General features: G+C 41.3%; 1 protein-coding gene and 1 long non-coding RNA gene across 3 annotated transcripts in view; both read left to right on the top strand.

Annotated features, from left to right (window-relative positions):
* smg7 (SMG7 nonsense mediated mRNA decay factor) overlaps positions 1 to 20,457 on the top strand; it is a 28,758-nt gene that overhangs the window by 1,854 nt on the left and 6,447 nt on the right. The window contains exons 3-18 of one of the 2 annotated variants that reach the window (XM_059344244.1): positions 1,018 to 1,135; positions 1,250 to 1,382; positions 7,405 to 7,576; positions 8,235 to 8,306; positions 9,757 to 9,907; positions 10,708 to 10,843; positions 11,490 to 11,652; positions 13,126 to 13,285; positions 13,369 to 13,439; positions 14,927 to 14,987; positions 15,069 to 15,188; positions 16,846 to 17,272; positions 17,427 to 17,562; positions 17,706 to 18,076; positions 18,725 to 19,102; positions 19,900 to 20,049. In XM_059344244.1, coding sequence (XP_059200227.1) covers positions 1,018 to 1,135; positions 1,250 to 1,382; positions 7,405 to 7,576; positions 8,235 to 8,306; positions 9,757 to 9,907; positions 10,708 to 10,843; positions 11,490 to 11,652; positions 13,126 to 13,285; positions 13,369 to 13,439; positions 14,927 to 14,987; positions 15,069 to 15,188; positions 16,846 to 17,272; positions 17,427 to 17,562; positions 17,706 to 18,076; positions 18,725 to 19,102; positions 19,900 to 20,049 — 2,819 coding nt within the window. The remainder of the gene's footprint in view (positions 1 to 1,017; positions 1,136 to 1,249; positions 1,383 to 7,404; positions 7,577 to 8,234; positions 8,307 to 9,756; positions 9,908 to 10,707; positions 10,844 to 11,489; positions 11,653 to 13,125; positions 13,286 to 13,368; positions 13,440 to 14,926; positions 14,988 to 15,068; positions 15,189 to 16,845; positions 17,273 to 17,426; positions 17,563 to 17,705; positions 18,077 to 18,724; positions 19,103 to 19,899; positions 20,050 to 20,457) is intronic. The other variant, XM_059344242.1, reaches the window with a different exon arrangement.
* On the top strand, positions 2,682 to 7,018 carry LOC131980085 (uncharacterized). The gene is made up of 2 exons (XR_009395181.1): positions 2,682 to 4,502; positions 4,534 to 7,018. It is a non-coding gene; the product is annotated as an uncharacterized LOC131980085 (long non-coding RNA).

The following is a 20,457-nucleotide window of genomic DNA, read 5'->3' as shown; positions in this document are numbered from 1 at the left end:
AAACGGTGTAATCAAAATAAATCAGGACGGTTACAGCAAGAACCTGTAATGAAATGTGTTTATATGTTAAAACTACAAACTACTCAGTGACAGCAACAACAGAAAACATCAACAACAATAACAACAGAAAGGAGACTAACTGATGAAGAACAAGTCGGACTACAGATTCATGCACAAAATATCTTAGGATTTTGATTCTGGAAAAGACAACATGCTCATGCTTGACCCACTCTTTTTAACAGAATAATTCTTTAGTGTCTTGATCCAGAGATTAAGGAGAATTTTTACCAATTTTCTCCTATTTTGAATTTTCTCTTCATCCTAAAACTCAACCTACAAAGCTCCAGCCCTGCATGGATGGATTTTTATTATGTGTTTATGTTTATATAATATTTTTGACGTCATGTTGAGTTGATAATAAACTGAGACAGAGACGGTCAGATTAGTTGATAATGAAATTATTTTTTAGGAAAGGTCAGTGCTGAAAGTGTCATTTTGGATTGGGGATCTAAATGTTGTGTACCTTAACGACCAGAGACGTTCTGTGTTTCCAGATTACATCACTAATGAGAATTTTTATTCAGATTTGTCACAAAAATCCACTTGAACGTCAAGATGAACTGATGAAAACGGGGGAAAGATTACAGCGACCTCAATATATTTAAATTTACATTTTTATGGAGTGAACAATCAGGTTTTTGACCTGATGCTGAAACATAACTGGCAGGTCAGCTGATAATTAAATTATTTCATTGGTCTACTGACCAAAATAAATCAGCTTTCAATTGATATGATGGATGAGAAAGCCACAGCTTTCCTGGAGCAAGGATCACAGTGCAGATTTGAACTAAATTAATACATGTGATACTGTCTAATTCCATATCACATTTAAAAATATATCGATATATTTTTTATCGATATGTCGCCCAGCCCTAATGCAGAGGGTCAGTGTACACACACACACACACACACACACACTGCTGCTGACTTCATCTGTTTCGTGTTTGTGTGTGTCAGATTCGAAGCTCGGGGCTGCAGAGGTGTGGACGTCCCGGCAGGCCCTGCAGGATCTGTACCAGAAGATGCTGGTGACTGACCTGGAGTACGCTCTGGACAAGAAGGTGGAGCAGGACCTGTAAGCTGCTGCTGCCTCAACCACACACACACACACACACACACACACTCTGCCACACACACTGTCAGGCAGGAGGAGACCTGCTGACGGGCCTTGTCTTCTCTCTTCCTGCAGGTGGAATCATGCTTTTAAGAACCAGATCACCACGCTGCAGAGCCAGGCCAAGAACCGAGCCAACCCCAACCGCAGCGAGGTCCAGGCCAACCTGTCACTGTTCCTGGAGGCAGCTAGTGGTTTCTACACACAGGTAGGGTCCAGGTGGAGCTCAGGGGGAACCAGCAGGGTTTACAGTCAGCTTTATAACATAAATCAGGTTCACAGCCTCCAGGTGAGGAAGCTGTGATGTCAGAGGAGCTGGAGCCGGCAGAGAGAGTGTAGGATCTGTGTTCACTGGACCAGGGTTCAGTTTCAGTGTGCTCGTTCTGCTGAGGAGCAGCAGTTTGTCTGTTGTGTTGGACAGAAAGCCGGTGATCAGCAGCATACAGACAGGAGACGCAGCTCTGCAGAGCCGTCTGTTTCAGTCTGGTGCTGAAAAGTTCCTCTCTGATGAAAGTAATGTTGCTTCTCGGGAAAAGCTCCCAGGAGGCCTCGGCCCAGCGTTCACCATCAATAGGCCTGTCACCATAACACATTTTTTAGGATGATATATTTTCCCAGAAACTATCACAATAAAAGATAGTATCTAGTTTTATAACAATATTAGAGCATAATGAGTTCATCCTTTTCCACAGCAATGAATTTTCAAATCTGGAGAATAATAAACATTGGAGTTGAAATATGGAAAATAAATATTAAAATATCCTCGATAAATAAAACATAAATACATAAACTACAACCAAAACAAATAAAATAGACTTTCAGCCTCTGTTAACAAAACATTGCACTGATATAATCATTATGTATTATATTATTTTATTATTAAAATAACATACAAACAGCTTGAATGGCTGCTTGGGAAATATAGTTGTTGTTCCGGCAATTTGTGCTGCCTGTCAAACATTCGCAGCTTTACTTTGAACACCAAAAGCACAAAAAGTCACGTATGTAAACAACAATGTATTGAGTTCATAAAACAACTATCATATCCATTTTTATACATGGAACGATAAGTTGATATCGTAATTATTGTGACAGGCATAACCATCCTTATATTATAGATACGCTGACGCCAACAAAACAAAATATATTTTTTCCCCTCCAAAAGTTATTTATTATTTTCACAACATGCATATACACCACATTTAAAAAGACAAACATACATGAAGAATTATAAAAGCTTCAATAATTACATTTGGATAAAATACAATATTATCATTATTTTTAGCAACAGTTTCGACCGTGATCCGTGTTCACATGCACAACGGATTAAACGCGGGAGACGCAACTGCACAGTGCAGTGTGTCCGGTGCTTGTTGTAAACAAACAGAGATCGCTAAGTGAACACCTCCTGCAGCAGCAGCACATACACACTGTACTGCTACAGAGCTAACTGTTAGCCTGTTAGGCTAACAGTTAGCTCTGCAGCTGGGAGAGACTGCTGCAGGAGGACTGTGCCGCTTCGATTTGTTCTTACTCTTCTTAACGAGATGCCGTCCCCTGCGACGTCATTCTGGCTGCCTGCTGCTTCCCCTCCTTCTCCTCCTCTTCTTCTTTTCATTTTACAGGACAGGTCATAAAAATAGAAGTTTGGATAACTAACAAATCTCGCGAGACTGATTTTTAACGCGATGAGAAATATGGTCGAGTTTAATCTCGTCACACCCCTATTCAACATACTTTTTAAAATTGGTCTTTTGTAATATTAAGATTTCTTTGAGACGCTGAATTTTAGGTCTTCATTAAAGGTAAGCCATAATCATTTTAATTAGAAGAAATTAAATAAATTAAGATATGTGTTATTTCACATTTTGGAATTGAATTACTGATAAAAATAAACTTTTCTATTATATTCTCATTTATTGAGAAGCACCTGTAATAATACATGTCCCGGGGAACTAAACATGAATCCTTAATTTCTATGAGTGCATTTTGTTCGCACCATTAAGTTTGAAGACAAATCATCAACATAAACTTTACAACAGAACACTGTGTTGGACTGAACACGTGTACCTTATTAAGAGGACACTGAGTGGACCACCAAGGTGCTGGAAAAGCTTTAAAAGTGCTTGAAAGTGCTTGATTTTGACTTTGGAAGAGATGTAGGAATAGATGTCACGGCGAGGAAATGTTAACCAGTGTTTCTGATCTCTCTGGTCATTTTACAAGAAGTTGTATTTTTTGTGGAGATGCTCAAAATCTGCAGGACTCTCACTTTGATATTACAGGTAGCTCTTTAGGAAACAGGACTTGCAATAGTTTTGTTTCTGTGAGCTGTGGATCCTTTTCTGTCACTGGGATGTTGATGTTTGGCTTGATTAAAATGTTTTATTTAGATATCAGTGGAAACAACAAGCAGAACTTCCATGGTGCATCAGATTTATAAAACCTTATTAATTGAGACACGATCAATAGCTGACTGATGCTGTCTGTCTGTCTGTCTGTGAACCTGCGTTTATTTTAAACAAACATGTTGATGTTTGTTTTCTACCATGTTTCTGCTTGTTTTACTGCATCAGCTGATTCTGATCAACTACGACTGGATAAACAGAGTCAGAAAATCTATGAATTATTTATCTCCTTTGCTGATGGAATGGAGCATTGACTTTAATGATTATTGATTAACAGTTTGTTTTCCTGGTCAAAGGAAGTCACGTCAGATGTTTGTGTGTAGTTGGAACATGTTGGACGTGTTTTCCAGCCGGAGCTGCAGAGTCAGTGGGAGATATCTGCCAGATATTGATTTGACAAAGCAGCAGAATCAGCTTCTGTGTCTGTTGTCTGGCTCAAACACACATACACTGGCCTCATTCAGATCTCAGTCTGCTTTCAGCTCATTATGCAGGTTTGAGTCAGCAGTTTAAGTCCACACGTCTGAGTCTGAGAATTGATCTTAGGCTATTGTATCTATGCCTCAAGCTGATAAAACTCTGCTGTGTTTTGTTTTTTAAAGGTGAAAAACCAAAGCATCTTTAGGCTTAGGTCTGTCATAACACATTATTTTGGACGATATATTTTCCCAGAAACTATTACAATAAACGATAGTATCGTTGTATCGATGTTGTTTTAGCTTTATAACCATATTACAGGGATGCAAACAAGTTGCTTTTCGGCGATTCTCGCTTTTTTCACGGGAGTTTGGGTGACTCGTGCAAATCGTGGGCGAGTAGTGACGTCATACGTCACCTCGCCGTCTTTCCCGGTCTTTGCTATTTCGTTCCACCTTCCAGGGATGCAAATTTTCGCTTTCCGGTGATTCCGATGAGCTTGGGTGACTTGTGCGATGTGCAGCTGTGAAGTAGTGAGACCCGGGAGCGCGTGTCCGTCATGAGAGCGATTTGAGATGGTGAACGAGTGTGTGTTAACCCATTGAAGCCTGGAAAGCGGATGCGTCATTTTGTAGTATTTGTATAAGCTCTCAAATACTTTTAGAATTTCATTTCTATCTGCTACAGAGGCTGAAAAATCTATTATTTAGTAGGAAGCGTTGACGCTTCTGTTGAATTTCCAGAAAAACTTCAGGTTTTAGGGGCTTATTTTAAAATCGAGTTTTTACAGGAAGTTTTAGGCGTCAATGGGTTAAGGCTAGTTAGTTAAAGGTGTAATAAGCGATATTCATCATTTTTAGATTTAAGAAATAAAAAAATCACTATGTGAAGCACTAGTGCTGTGCTCACACCCCCTCTCTGTGTGTTTCTGGAGGAATAACAACCACATACCACACCGCTCAAATCCAGAGGCGTTTATGAGCAACAGGAGTTTGTTTTTTAAACTTTTGGGGACTGAAAACATGAATTAATCTTTATTTTCGCCTCTCAAAACTTCTTATATCCGGTCAGTTTATAATGTTAAGGTCACATGGATATCTGTGTATAATCAATAATGTCGCTGCAGTATTTATGCCTTTAGATGTGTGCTTTGTGTGTGACTGTGCATGCCCGCACGCGGCACAGGCTGGCAGGGGCGACATGTCTCAACCTGTCTGTGCGCCGGTGATTTGATCAGCACTGACCAGTTTGATAGTCTGATGTGAATTTCGTTTCAAGTGAGTAACGTTAATACTGAACTCCATTGGAAAAAACCTTCTAATTGTGACGGATCACCTGGTAATTGGTCATTTAAGTTACATTGTTACTGAAATGAGTCCACATTTATCTACAAAATATGTGCCGAATTACATTGAAGTGGCTAAATGAATGTTATTTTTTCAATATCATCCATGTTGTTTATCCTACACTCCTCTAAACAAGGGTTGTTGTAAATAGTGTATTTTTATAAGGGAGTTCTGCAGGCAGCTGGACAGAGTTCAGTATCTCCAGCACACACCTCCAGCATTTCAGAGCAGATGATTCTGCTTATTGTTTCATGACTTTAAACATCATTTCATATACTTATTCATTTGTTAATTCTTCAGATTTCTGTTCTATTACATATTTATTTAGCAAACAAGACAGAGAGTCTGATTTGGTGATCAAATCTTACCATAAAAGTATGATTTTTGGCAATTAAGGTATTTGAATTGGAGCCTCATGCATATTTAAAGTGCTTGCTGTGGCCAAAATTGTTAATAGAAACACACAATTTATATATATATATATATATATATACACACACAGAATTTTCCTCCTTTTTTCACCATACCTATGTTTGCATCCCTGATATTAGAGCATAATAAGTTCATCCTTTTTCCCCAGCAATGCATTTTAAATCTCAAGAATATTAAACATTGCAATTGAAATATGGAAAAGAAATATTAAAAGAACCTAGATAAATAAAACATAAATAAATAAACTACAAACAAAAACAAATAAAATAGACTTTCAGGCTCTGTTAACAAAACATTTCACTGAGATAATAATTATGTATTATATTATTTTATTATTAAAATAACATATAAACAGCTCGAATTGCTGCTTGGGAATATATATTTGATTTCAGCAGTTCGTACTGCCTGTCAAACATTTGCAGCTTTACTTTAAACACAAAAATGCACAAAAGTCACGCATGTAAACGACAATATATTGAGTCCAGAAAAAACTATCAAGTCCATTTTTTTATATGGAACAATAAGTTGATATAGTAATTATTGAGACAGGCCTATTTAGGTTACATCATTTATCATTAAAACATAATGTAAAATAAATACACCCTGTGACCGTGAAATTCTCAGAATACTAGTCGAGGCTATTAAATGTTGTTGTCTTCTGATGTTTACTGTTATCCTGCTGGACACCGGAGCGTCTCCTCCACCAGCGGTTCTTCTGCCCGGATAGAAACATTTCAGACACACACTCCTCTGACTGGGACATCATTCTGACTAAATGTAAAGAAGTGAATAATATCTCTCCATCATAATAATAACAATATTTGGATATAATATAGGCTATTAGGCTTTATATATCACAATGTATAAATGAAATAGTTGAATGGTCCACTGCTACTCTGCTGACAGTGGCACTGATTTCCATCCTTTTCACTTTTTATGCTGCCAAACTAAAGCAGTTTGTTGTGTTGCAGCTGTTGGACGTCAGCGTTTCACTTTCTGACTTTGAGAAATTCCTCTTCTATTGGAATTAAAACTTACTCTAAAACATTGTTTACCTCCTGCAACCAAAAAGCTGTGAAGTCCGTGCTCCAAATGTAAAATATTCACCAAACTTGTTTGAGTTTATAACTATAAGTACTTTTATTTCACAAACCTCCGTCGCTGCGTATTTCTGTAATATGTCTATTTTTCTCCTCTGTACCTACCTGTAATGGTGCACTTTGCTAATAAAGCTGACTTTAGGGGGGGGAAAAATACTGTTTTTGGCCATATTGCGTCCTTCGGTGTCTTAAACTCTTGAGGTGAGCCATCTGAATCGGGTATATGTTATATATAACATATATAACATATGTTATATATAACATATGTCATATATATATATATATATATATATATATATATATATATATATATATACAAACAATAGGGATGGTACACCAGCCGATCATTCTCATGCTGTGATTGGAGAGGTACGATCGTTTGATAAATCACACGTGAACCCTGTCGTAAGGCCAAATAATATATGCTCAGATCTGCGCTGGTTTCTATGCTCGTTTGATAAATGAGGGCCAGTGTCTGCTGGATAAACTAAGCCGAGCGGAATATAAATATGTGTCTCTGTGTGCAGCTGTTGCAGGAGCTGTGCACCGTGTTCAACGTGGACCTGCCGTGTCGTGTCAAGTCGTCTCAGCTCGGCATCATCAGCAATAAACAGAGCAGCAGCAGCGCCATCGTCACGCCGCAGCCCAGCTCCTGCTCCTACATCTGCCAGCACTGCCTCGTCCACCTGGGAGACATCGGTGAGACACGTCCACGTCCTTCTAGTCCTTCTTCACCCTCTGAACCCCAACCAGCAGCTTAGCAGCTCTTTTTACATCCAACTCTCTACATTCTTGTGTTTCACTGCAATAAATACAATCTATATAAATCTATAAGTGCTGCAGCTCTGTGGAATCAGCACAATCATGTCTTCACAGTGTCTCTGAGGAGCAGAATTTAATGTTTTTAACAGGATCTGGATAGTGCAAACGCTTTATTTTAAATGACACATGTAGAATAAAGAGATTCTGACACATCAGCATTTTAACACGAGTTGTGGTCACTTTTTATAACAGAAACTTTCGTAACAGAAAGTTCAAACTGACGATAATGTCTGTTTTTATAGTTTATTCCTACGATAAATGCTGCAATATATGAAAACTATATAAATCTCTATTTAAATATATATACATATGAATCTCTAAGTCCTTCAGCTCTAGATGTCTTTTTTTATAGTTTATTCCTACGATAAATGCTGGATTGTTGGCAATTTGTTTTATAAGAAAAACATACTTTTTGGGTAGGGTTCAGAGGGTTAAAAGACTTTTTAACTTGATTATTGTACAATTCTGTATAGATCTGTTCAGACTAAACCTCTTCTTCAGCATCTGGTCCTCACTGTTGATGTTTCTGTTTCAGCACGTTATCGTAACCAGACCAGCCAGGCCGAGTCGTACTACCGGCATGCAGCTCAGCTGGTCCCTTCCAATGGTGAGTCTGACGCTCTTTCACTTTAATGTTTGAACCGTTAGCAGGTTCCTCCTGCTTCAGTTTTTGTGCCGAGCTGGGCTGAAGGGTTCAAAGGTCGGCAGGCAGTGAACAGCTGCTGGTTGTTTACAGTCTGATAAACTTCATCCATACTCTATGGATAGTAATCTAAACACTTGAGTATAACAGTCTTTTTTTCTTTTACAATTTTGGAATACATTTTTTAAATGCTTGAACCTACATAATTCCAATTCACTTTTTTAGTCAATGCAGAGGTGGGTGCATCTATTTATTCATTTTTATTAGAAATTTAAATTCAAATAGTATCATCTAACGTAATCCCAAAGAACACTTATTTCCAAAGTGTCCTGATGGAAACAACAAACACAGATGTGTATGTATGTATAAATAAATAAATAAATAAAATAAATAAGCAACAAAGGTCTGCATACAGATCTTTTCCTCCAGTTTCTGCATTTCAATCAATATCAATATCCTTTATTTAACCAGGGGAAATAACACTTTTCCAAGAGTGACCTGGCCAAGACAGCAACATAAAAGCAAAATGGTTACGCCAAAAACACAAGACACAAATAAAATACAGTTACACACGTCAAGAAAAACAAGAGTTGGATGACAGGGTTGCACAGAGCAATCACAAGATCCACCAGAGCTTATTTCCCCGACTTTTAAAATTGACTTGAATTCCCCCATGATGTGTCAGTTTCAAGTCCTTCTGCACATCGTTCCAGGTAGACAGGGCAGAACATTTAAAAGCCTTTTTGCCCAGTTCAGTTCTGACTCTCAGACCTGCATCAGGCCATGTTGGCTGAACTTTCTACATATGTGTAAACACAAGTATGTGGGCAGAAGTCCAAGAATAGATTTATCAATAAATGTCAACCAGTGAAAGAGTCTACGGACATACAGACATGGACAATGTGCGACAGCATATCAGGAACAGTGATGTAATGATGGCTGCAACCAGTAAAAAAACGCAAAGCACAGCGATATACAGGATCCAGTTTCTTTAAAAAAAAAAAAAGGTTTCCATAGTCCAACAAGGGTAAGAAAGTTGTGGTAATCAGATGTTTTTTTTTTAGAATGCCGAGGTATTGGTAAGATGTAACCATATCAATTTAACCACTTGAACAGTTGGCAATCTTGGAAGGTGATGGAGTCTGCTTGCCATTTGAAAATAAATACATTTCTGTGCAGATATTTTGTGGATAGATGAGGCTGAAGACTGACAGGCTCAGTAGGAGAGATCTCATGATTGAATTTCCTTGTTGTTGAAAGTAAATTCAACTCCATGAATGTTTCTCCTGATTCCTGAGATTAATTCACTGGAATGTGAAATCACTTCAAACTGCTCAACTTAAGGCAAAAGATAAAAAAAATAAAAACAAAGTTTGTAGTTCCTCCCTAAGAATGTGGCGTGTGTCTCCTGCAGGTCAGCCCTACAACCAGCTGGCCATCCTGGCCTCGTCCAAAGGAGACCACCTCACCACCATCTTCTACTACTGCCGCAGCATCGCAGTCAAGTTCCCCTTCCCTGCAGCCTCCACCAACCTGCAGAAGGCCCTGTCCAAGGCCCTGGAGAGGTAACCTCTTAGGCCCCGTTTACACGAGGGCGCTTGCGGGTAAAAACAACAAAATATTTTTTGGGAAGTGCCTTTCGTTGAGACGGTGATGGCGTTTTGGGGCCTTAAAAACGCAAAAATCTGAAAGCACCTTCCAAAGTGGAAAAGTTGAATCCTCTCCTCCGTAGCGTGTCATCTACACTGACAAGACACAAAACTCTGATCTGCTCACGTCACATACGTGTTTATGTCACATACACGCTCCAGTACAGGAAATAAACAAACGTGGGATTATTTCCATGCGTCGGACCTTCAAGCTGCTCTGGCAGCTCTAATAAACTTACAGGAGTCTTTCCACCAAATGTACAGGATATGTAGAGATAGTATTAGTGAACAGAGAAGGATCTGGAATTACCTCCATCACATTTTGGATGCAGCAATTGGTCGGAGGCGAGCCAGACGGCTGTGAACGAGACCTGGGAGATCTAGTGATGGTGGAGAACTTTGTGGAAGGAGTAGCTGATGAAAATGTGTGGCGTGAAAACTTCCACATGTCCAAAGATGCTCTTATCGCTTTAAGTGATGCCGCCTGGCTGCATACAATCCAATTTCACACACTTTTGCGTCACCGTATGCAGCAGATTTCCTCCCGAAAATGCTCATCTAAACGCGGAATAAAAAGTGAAGATGCGACGCCACTTTTGCGTCTTCTGTTCAGACCGTCCTCGTGTAAACGTAGCCTTAGTGATCAGGTGTGTGAGAGGAAACCAAGGCTGCTGCAGGTTTCTAACACCCTGCATCCTCTCTGTGTGTCTCTGCAGCCGCGATGAGGTGAAAACCAAGTGGAGCGTGTCAGATTTCATCAGGGCCTTCATCAAGTTTCATGGTCACGTCTACCTGAGCAAGAGCCTGGACAAGCTGGACGCTCTGAGGGAGAAACTGGAGGAGCAGTTTCAGGTGAAACACACTTCTGCCTGTTTGTTCCTGTAGCTGTTTGATGTAGAAGCAGTGGTGGAACGTAACTAAGTACATTTACTCAAGTACTGTACTTGAATACAATTTTGAGGTACATGTACTTTGCTTGAGTATTTCCATTTTATTTAACATTTTACTTCTACTCCACTACATTTTTAGGCAAATATTGTACTTTTTACGATGCTACTTTTATTTGACAGCTTTAGTTACTTTTCAGATCAAGATTTAACATAATATACATGATCAATTTCAAGTGATTAGACTTTAAAAAAAAAAATCTTATGAAAGTATATATAGTACAAAGTTATATAACATAATTATTACTACAAAAATGTACAAAATTAAAACACTGTTTACATTAAAGCATCAATACAAATAATCTAATAATATATTTAGAATATTTATAACCGTCTGAGTGGGTCCATTCTGCTTAAGGAGTACTTTTACTTTTGATACTTTAGTACATTTTGATGCTGATACTTTTGTACTTTTAAATCCAGGACTTTTACTGTAGTGAAGTAATTTCACAGTGTAGTATTGGTACTTTTACTGAAGTAAGAGATCTGAATACTTCTTACACCACTGTGTAGAAGTCCTTGTGTTGTGACCTGTGTGTGTGCGTGTGCAGAGGCTGATCCTGCAGAAAGCCTTCAGCTCTCAGCAGCTGGTCCACATCACCGTCATCAACCTGTTCGAGCTGCACCACCTCAGAGACCTGACGGCAGACGGTGGCGAGCAGAGCTACAGCAGCGAGCAGCAGATCAGCTGGTTCCAGCTGCTCGGACTCTTCAGTAAGAACCAAGGCTTCTTATGTAACACAGCTGAAACCACAGCGTCTCTCATGCACAGTGGGGCATGAATAAATATGCAGTTGCAATCAGAAGCTCACATGTTTGAGCAGAAACAATAAGAAAGATAACTAGAAAATTTCTAAAGAAATTTTGAGTGTTCTTGACTCTGGCTCGTGACTCTCACCCATACATTATTAGAAAAATTTGAACTGTTTTCAAAATGGAAAAGAGGAGGAAGTCATATAAGATAATAAAGCAGGTGGTGGTGTGTGTGTTTGGTTGTGTGTGTCTGTCTGACACTATCAAAATAACGAGAAAGAAGTCAAAGTCACAAGAAACAAGTCAAAATGAGGAGATAAAAGAGTCAAAGTCACGAAATATGTTTCTGTAGAGTGGCATCTGCGCCCTCGAGCGCAGTTTCCAAATTTATTTGACAAGTTTTTCTCTCCCTCTACACGATGATGTCATCCACTCTAGCCTCTCCATAGGGTAACATTGGGGGAATTTTTTGGTGTGTTTTTGACGAATAATTTGAAAACCGTTTGCCGAAACCCTTAGAAAAGTCATAGCACACTTGTCATGTCCGAGCCGGTCGCTTTGATACCTTTTTAGTGTATGTGTGACCAAAACTCCGGGAGTAGTAGTCAACAGAAAAAAACACGAAATAAACAGAAGAATAAAATCTAGGATAAAGCCCGTTGAATAGCATATAGTGTGCTTCTTCAAGCACACTCAACTACACATCTACCCACTTTCTGTGGAATTTTAATCATCTTAAACATGATTATTTCAGTGTAAAAGATTATTGTATAAAATGTATTTATCTTTAAAAAATATATATATTTTTCAGTTACAAGAATTACATTGTTTAATAATATCATCTGTTGACCCTCTGAACCCCACAACAGGATGTTTTCTTTAAAAACTGTTTATCATAGAAAGAAACTACGAAAACAGCCATTATTATCTGAATTTTACCTTTTGTAGGTTACTAAAGTTTCTGTTGTAGATAGGCTGTTTACACAGAGCAGAGAGGAGAGGACAGGAGAGGCTGTTTACACAGAGCGGAGAGGACAGGATAGGCTGTTTACACAGAGCAGAGAGGAGAGGACAGGAGAGGCTTGAAACATGACGATACTTCAGTATGTGGAGAAAACAGTTTTTACAGCATTCAGGACACTTGGAAAAGTGTTTTTATATAAATTCTGATTTATTAAAATGTTTTTAGTTGTTCCCACGTCTAGCCATGATTGTGCTGTTTCCATAGAGCTGCAAGACGTATAGATTATATAGATTTTATTTGGTGCAGTGAAACATGAGGACACAGAGAGGAGGATGTTACAGGAGAACTTTGGGGTTCAGAGGGTTAACAGTCAGTCATGGTGTTAGTTAATGTTTCTCTCAATGACTGTAATGAACCACAGTGTCTCAGACGTGGTGGACTGACTGACTGATGACTTCCTGTCCCCTCAGTGTCCTTCCTGGCGGTGATGTGCAGCCGTGCGCTGCTCAACAAGAGCCGCGGGGAGGAGATCATGGGCGAGTGTCCTCTGCCGGCAATCAAAGTGTCTCTGGACTGGCTCAGACTGAGACCCAGCGTATTCCACGAGGCGGCCGTGGACCAGCGGCAGCAGTAAGTCTTCTGCCCCGACATGTCGGCCTGGTTAATCGCTTGTGAACAGGAAGTCTGAGCTCTCTCCCTCTTGTGTCCTGCAGCGTCTGGCCCTGGCTGGTGTCCATCCTCAACAGCTTCCAGCCCAAAGAGGATGACGTGTCCTGTTGCTCAGGTAGCCAGGAGTCTTTATTTAGTCCAGCCATCGATCCCAGTCCTCATCGGGTTTCAGGAACATTTATTTTATGACACCTCTTCAGAATAAAAGCTGCTCTTCCTGTCGCTCCTGCAGCCTGACAGCTTTTTCACAGGAAGCTTTTCAGGAGTCTCCATGCTGAATCTGACAGTTATTTTTCTTCAATTTACTGGATGATTTTACAGTTTTTTTCTAAATAAAGTGCAAATGCCATAAAAAAGGTAAATCATTATTATTACGAATAGCATCCACAAAATAAAAGTTGAAATCTGTAAATTAATTTAGTGGGACATGATAGATTTTTTTTTACAGTATTAATTGTTTATTGGTCTTGAATGTTAAATTACAGTGAATTCTGTGTTTAAAAAACACCATATTGCTGAATGTAAAATTAGGGAAACTTTCTGTTTTCTTACCGTAAAACTTTTTATTAAATGTAAAAAAAGGAAAAAGAAATTGTAAAACAGTTGCCAAAATTATATTTACAGAGATATAATACACACATTAACATCTTTTTACATTTTTATATAAGTTACCTTAATTTGACCTGCAGCAAAATCGTGTGAATGAAGTTAATGAAGACATAAAATTCACTGCCTGAAAAGTATGTTCATCTACATGACTCAATACTTGGTTGACTTGAACTACTGAAATGGACTTTTCCATCATTCTAATGTATTGAGATGATCCTGATTTAAACTTTTATTTTTACGCTTAATATTTGTAATAAAAGTACCCTTTTTATGGCATTTGCACTTAATGTAGAAAAAATAAGAAAACCCCTGTAAAATTCTGAACATTTCTGGAATATACACTACTGGTCAAAAGTTTTAGAATACCCCAACTTTTCCAGAATTTAATTTAAAATGATGCAGTTTAATGTCTCAGTGTACTCTGAAATTAATGCACATTTGCAACATTTAAAATTCTTTATTGAGCATGATAGTGTTTTGAAAGTAAAAAAAAGATTAAAAATCACATTTTATGTTGGACTAAAGGACTAAAAAAAGACACAAAATGACAAAAAAGACACAAAATGACAAAAAAAGACACCAAAAGACACAAAATGACTAAAAAAGACACAAAATGACCAAAAAAAGACACAAAATTACTTACAAAGACATGAAAATAATTAAAAAATTGACAAAATAGCCCAAGACTCCATAGTTAAGTTGTTAACCCATTTCTTGTTCCCTGAAAAAGGCCTACTTGTATAATTCTGAAATGTACATTATTTTTCAGTTTTGGTTAACCTTACCTTTTTTTATTTACCTCTGGCAGTTCACCACTTACCTTTGTACCCTTTCAAGCTGTTCATTTGACTTGAACTGCTTGAATTTCAATAAAAAACTGGAAAAATTGGGGTGTTCTAAAACTTTTGACCAGTAGTGTATATTAAACATGTAGTTGAGTGCAGTGGGTTTAACTCTGCTGACGAGTAGATGGTGTGTTTGTTCTCTCTGCAGTGACGCCCCTGCCGGAGGAGTTTGAGCTGCAGGGTTTCTTGGCGCTGCGTCCTGCTCTGAGGTACTGACTCCTTCACTCAGCGCTGTGTGATCTTAACGTTCAGTTGGAATGTTTCTGTTCTGACGTCTGTCCCTCTTTCAGGTCCCTGGACTTCACTAAAGGACACCAGGGCATCCTGGTGGACCGGGACAGGCTGCCGGTCCACACCAGGCACCAGAGACTCATCAGTCTGGGCAAATGGGTGGCAGACAACCAGCCGGGGTGAGTGTTGGTTGGTCCGGGGTCATACGGTGCAGAGGTCAGAGGTTACACTGAGTCATGTTAACCCTCTGAACACCACCATGAAACGTGTGTTTTCTTTAAAAATTCACCAAATACTTACTAAAACTGTAAGAATATTATTATCTGAGTTTGAACTTTCTGACGTAACTAAAGTGCATCCTTTAACTGATTTGATTTAAAAAATGAGAAAAAAAGTGGCTTAAGTATGTTTACCTGCAGCCCCGATCCGGTCAAAGGTCAAACAGTGACCTGTCAATCATGCTGTAGTCCCGCCCTAACCCCCTCTCTGCTTCCTGTGACTCAATCAATCATGAAACATAAACTCATTATGAATATGTTTACTGAGGTCGCATATCATTTTCTCATAGACTTCTATAGAGTCAGACTTCTTTCTGCAGCTGGTGGAGTCGCCCCCTGCTGGAGGTTGCGGTTTGATGCGTCCTTTTCTGCCGCTCCAATTTTCATGGAGACACTGGCCCTCATTTATCAAACGAGCATACGTCAGAAAATGAGCGTAAAGTGGGTGTAAGATTATTTCTACGCAAGGCTCGGCATTTATCAATTTGGATGTGAGCGGATGGTATAAAGAGGTGAATAATACATCTCCATCATAATAATAACAACACTATTTGGATATTATGTAGATTATTAGGCTTTATATATCACAATGTATGAGTGAATTACTCAAACCTCACAGGGAGTTTAATGGTCCGCTACTCTGCTGACAGCACCGCTGATTTCCTTCATTTTCACTTTTTATGCTGCCAAACAAAACTAGTCTGTTGTGTTGCAGCTGTTGGACGTCAGCGTTTCACTTTCTGCCTCTGAGAAATTCCTCTTGTTTTTTAATCAAAACCTACTTTAAAACATTGTTTACCTCCTTGAACCAAAAAGCAGTGAAAACATTTTAGTCTGTGCTCTGAATGTAAAATATTCAGTGAACTTGTTTGAGTATATAACTATAATTACTTTTATTTCATAAACCTCCATTGCTGCGTATTTCTTTAAAATGTGTATTTCGCTCCTGTTGTTATTGTAACGGTGCACTCTTCTTATAAAGCTGGTTTTAGGGGGAAAAATCCTCTTTTTGACCGTATTGCGTCCTTTGGTGTCATAAACTCTGGAGGCGAGGCGTCTGAATCAGGTATATTATATATATATTATATATATTAGGGCGTGACTATTTATATGACGCTCGTTTCGAGCCGGCACATTTATCAACAGCCGATCATTCTTACGCTGTGATTGGAGAGATACGATCTTTTGATAAATCACACATGAACCCTGTCGTAAGACCAAATATACACTCAGATCTGCGCTTGTTTCTACGCTCCTTTGAGAAATGAGGGTGACTGAGTTTTGTGTTTTCATTATCTGTAAGCCATAATCATCAAAATTACAAGAAATACAGGCTTGAAATATTTCACTCTGTGTAATGAATCTATATAATTTACGAGTTTCACTTTCTGAAATAATTGACAAAAAATATTGCACTTTTTCATGTTATTACATTTTTTTGAGATGCACCTGTACACTTTCAGTAGCTTGACATGTGACGTTAGCACAGCACAGAGTCTCGGTCATTAATGGGTAATTAACCCTGCGCTGTCTGGACCTGGTCTGTCTCCTCCTGCAGGCTGATCCAGTGCAGAGTAAGTGAAGACGGCCTCCTCGTCTTCCTCACCGACATTCCAGAGCAGGCCATTGAGGAGCCTCAGGAGAAGGAGGCTCCGGTGCTGCAGGAGTCGTCCAACGCCGAGCAGACACCCCACGACGGCGGAGGCTCCGGCCTGAAGTCGGTGCTGTCGGCGGGAAAGACGCAGAGCTCGTGGCCCGATGGCAGCGAGCGGCCCGTTGTCACCTTCAAGGAGAACATCAAGCCGAGGGAGCAGAGCCGTGAGCCCGCCAGGAACCACCATCTGAAGGACAGCGGCAAGGAGCGCCGAGACTTCCTCGCCAAGGGCAACGCGGCCGTTGGGAAGGGAGAGCTGAAGAGGGACGGGAAGAGGAAGAGCGAGCTGAAGAAAACCGCTCACGACAAGACGGCCGACGCTGGGAAACAGGTGAGGACAGACAACAAGCACTGAGGAGGAGGAGGAGGAGGAGGAGGAGGAGGAGGAGGAGGGGACACCGACACGTTCCCTGTCTCTGTCCCTGTTGGTCTGTCTCTGTCCCTCTTGGTTTAACTGTCCCTCTGGTCTGGTCTGGTCTCTGCAGGTGAAGGCTCAGACGGAGCTCAGGAAGACTCCGGTATCTGAGGCCAAGAAGAGTCCTGCTACTCAGACTCAGACCACCTCCCAGTTCATCCCCATCCACCATCCTGGAGCCTTCCCCCCCCTACCCAGCAGGCCAGGTACACACACACACACACACACACACACACACACACACACACACACACACACACACACACACACACACACACACACACACACACCAGTAAACAGTAACATGGTCTTTATACCTTCAGTATCTGACTGACTGGTCTCCCTGCAGGGTTCACTCCCTCGGCCTACGTGATCCCACCCCCCGTGGCGTTCCCGGGGCTCCAGGTGAACCCGGGCTTCACCTTCTCCCCTGGAGTGTCGGTGCCCAGCCCTTTCCTGCAGCCGGGCGTGCACAGCCAGGCTGGCAGCCAGGCTGGGAAGCAGTCCCACATTCCCTACAGTCAGCAGAGACCCTCTGGGCCGGGGCCGGGGCAGGGTCCTGGCTCCGCCGGCCAGGGCCCAGGGCCCATGAGCCAGGGCCCCTCCCAGGGCCAGCAGCTGCAGGTGCAGGCCATGAACCAGCAGCAGCAGTCTCCCACCAAACCGGTCCAGCAGGTGGGGATGGGGAAGAGTCCCCCTCACCACCCGGGGCTGCAGCAGGTCAGTGGACAGCCTCAGATACAGAATCCTTCATTTGAACTCTTCAGGTCAGGAATATGCTGCAATCTGAATATACTCGACTCTCAACATAATCTGGTCTTTCATCCACGCAAACGAACACTTGTTTTTCATGAAGAAATGATCCTATAGTCATGTTTAGTTGTTGTGACACCAGCAGAGCTCTGTCCTCTGATCCTCAACTGTAACATGAAATGCTGCTAAAACACACACGCTGGCAGTATGACTTGCTATGGGGACTAATTTTACTTTTCATTACATGTCATTTGGCTGACGTGTTTGTCCAAAGCGACTTACCATAAGTGCATTCAACCTGATGGTACTAGCCTTAGACCACAGGAATTAAGTAAGTACATGACTTAACCAGGGTATTGTTGGAAGAGATCGGTCTTCAGCCTGTGGTGGAAGATGTGTAGGCTGTCTGAGGTCTTAATGTCGGTGGGGAGCAAACAGAAAAGCAAAATCAAAACATTTACTTGACCAGAAACAAGTAGCAAGGTTAAACCCACAAGTGCTTGAAAAGTGTTTTTGACTTGAATATGTGTACGGACCCTGATGAGCCGTGTGTGGCTCTGTGTGTGTCTCTGTGTGTGTCTCTGTGTGTGTCTCTGTGTGTGTCTGTGTGAGCAGTACATGCAGGTCCAGGACCAGCCGGCTCAGATGTGGACCCAGGCGGCGCTGCAGAAGATCCCGAGCCTGCAGATGCCCCTGAAGCAGCCTCAGCAGCCTCAGCAGCAGCAGCAGCAGCAGGCCTTCTACCTGGCGCCTCAGGACCCTCTGAAGCTGTACGAGCACCAGCTGCAGCCGCCGGCCCAGCCGCCGCTCGCCAACATGGACAAGAAGCTCAAGTACCCCAACGTCAACAAGATGCAGGACTTCTACTGGGAGCCCACCTACAGGATGGGGGACGGGCTGGCCGTGATGGCCGACCGGATGAAGAGGCCTCCTCCGGGCGGGATCTGCTCCGAGCAGGACGGCTCCGCGGGGCCCCGGGGCCCCCCGTTTGAGGTGAGCAGCCATCAGGGGACAGAGAGGGGAGGGGGTCCAGTCCTGCTGCTTCCGTCACTGCTGCTTTCTACTTCACTTTTTCTCCTCGGGTCTCTTTACTGCAGCTTCTTCTTTTTCCTGCTTTATTCAAACAGTTATTACAGGTGCATCTCAATAAATTAGAATATCATAGAAAGTTTATTCATGTCAGTAATTCATTTACATTTAGTCATTTAGCAGATGCTTTTATCCAAAGCGACTTACAGGAAGAGTAAAAGCAAACAATCAAGGTATAGTGCAATAAGAGCTATTAGTGCATCAATAAGTGCTAGTGACAATTCTTTGAGGAGTAGAATTATCATGTGGTCTAGGAGAGAAGATGCTCTCTGAAGAGATGGGTCTTCAGGAGTTTTTTAAAGGTAGATTTCAATTCAAAAAGTTGAAATAACACATTATATAGATCCATTACACACAGAATGAAACATTCCATGTCTTCATTTATTTAATTTCTTCTAATTAAAATGATTATGGCTTACATTTAATGAAGACCTAAAAATTTAGTGTCTCAAAAAAATAATTTGACAAAAGACCAATTTTAAAAAGTATGTTTAGTATGGAAATGTTGCTGATTCAGTTCAGTCTCATGATGTTCCTGTTCCTGTCAGACTGTGATGTTGAACTGATCTGTGATCAGCCTGCTGATTTCTCTGAGCCTCTTTCCATCTCAGTCTTACGGCTTGCTTCTTTTCTTTCTTTCTTCTCTTTTTTCTACCCCCCTCTCCTCTTCTTCCTCTTCTTCTGGCTTCATCTCTCACTAGGACAACAAGAGCTCGCCTCTTCTACCTCCTGACCTGTTAAAAACTCTAGCAGATTTTGAGGAGGAGGAGGAGCTTGTCTTTTCTAAGCCTCCTGATTTCTTCCAGGCCCTGGCCGGCCCCCTTAGCACGGCTCCTGGACCAAACATCTTTGTATGTAGCCCTGTCTTCTGCCTCCAACAACATCTAGTCCCCCCCAGCATCTAGTCTCCCCCCCCCCACCATCTAGTCTCCCCAAGCTTCTAGTCTCCCCCCAGCATCTAGTCTCCCCCCAGCTTCTAGGCTCCCCCCAGCATCTAGTCTCCCCCCAGCATCTAGTCTCCCCCCAGCATCTAGTCTCCCCCCAGCTTCTAGTCTCCCCCCAGCATCTAGTCTCCCCCCAGCTTCTAGTCTCCCCCCAGCTTCTAGTCTCCCCCCAGCATCTAGTCTCCCCCCAGCTTCTAGTCTCCCCCCAGCATCTAGTCTCCCCCCAGCTTCTAGTCTCCCCCCAGCATCTAGTCTCCCCCCAGCATCTAGTCTCCCCCCAGCATCTAGTCTCCCCCCAGCATCTAGTCACCCCCC

This window comes from Centropristis striata, chromosome 11 (genome assembly GCF_030273125.1).
Source record: "Centropristis striata isolate RG_2023a ecotype Rhode Island chromosome 11, C.striata_1.0, whole genome shotgun sequence".
NCBI classification, from domain to species: Eukaryota; Metazoa; Chordata; class Actinopteri; order Perciformes; family Serranidae; genus Centropristis; species Centropristis striata.
Note: the sequence above shows the minus strand (reverse complement) of the source record. Positions and strands in the feature narration are given on the sequence as shown.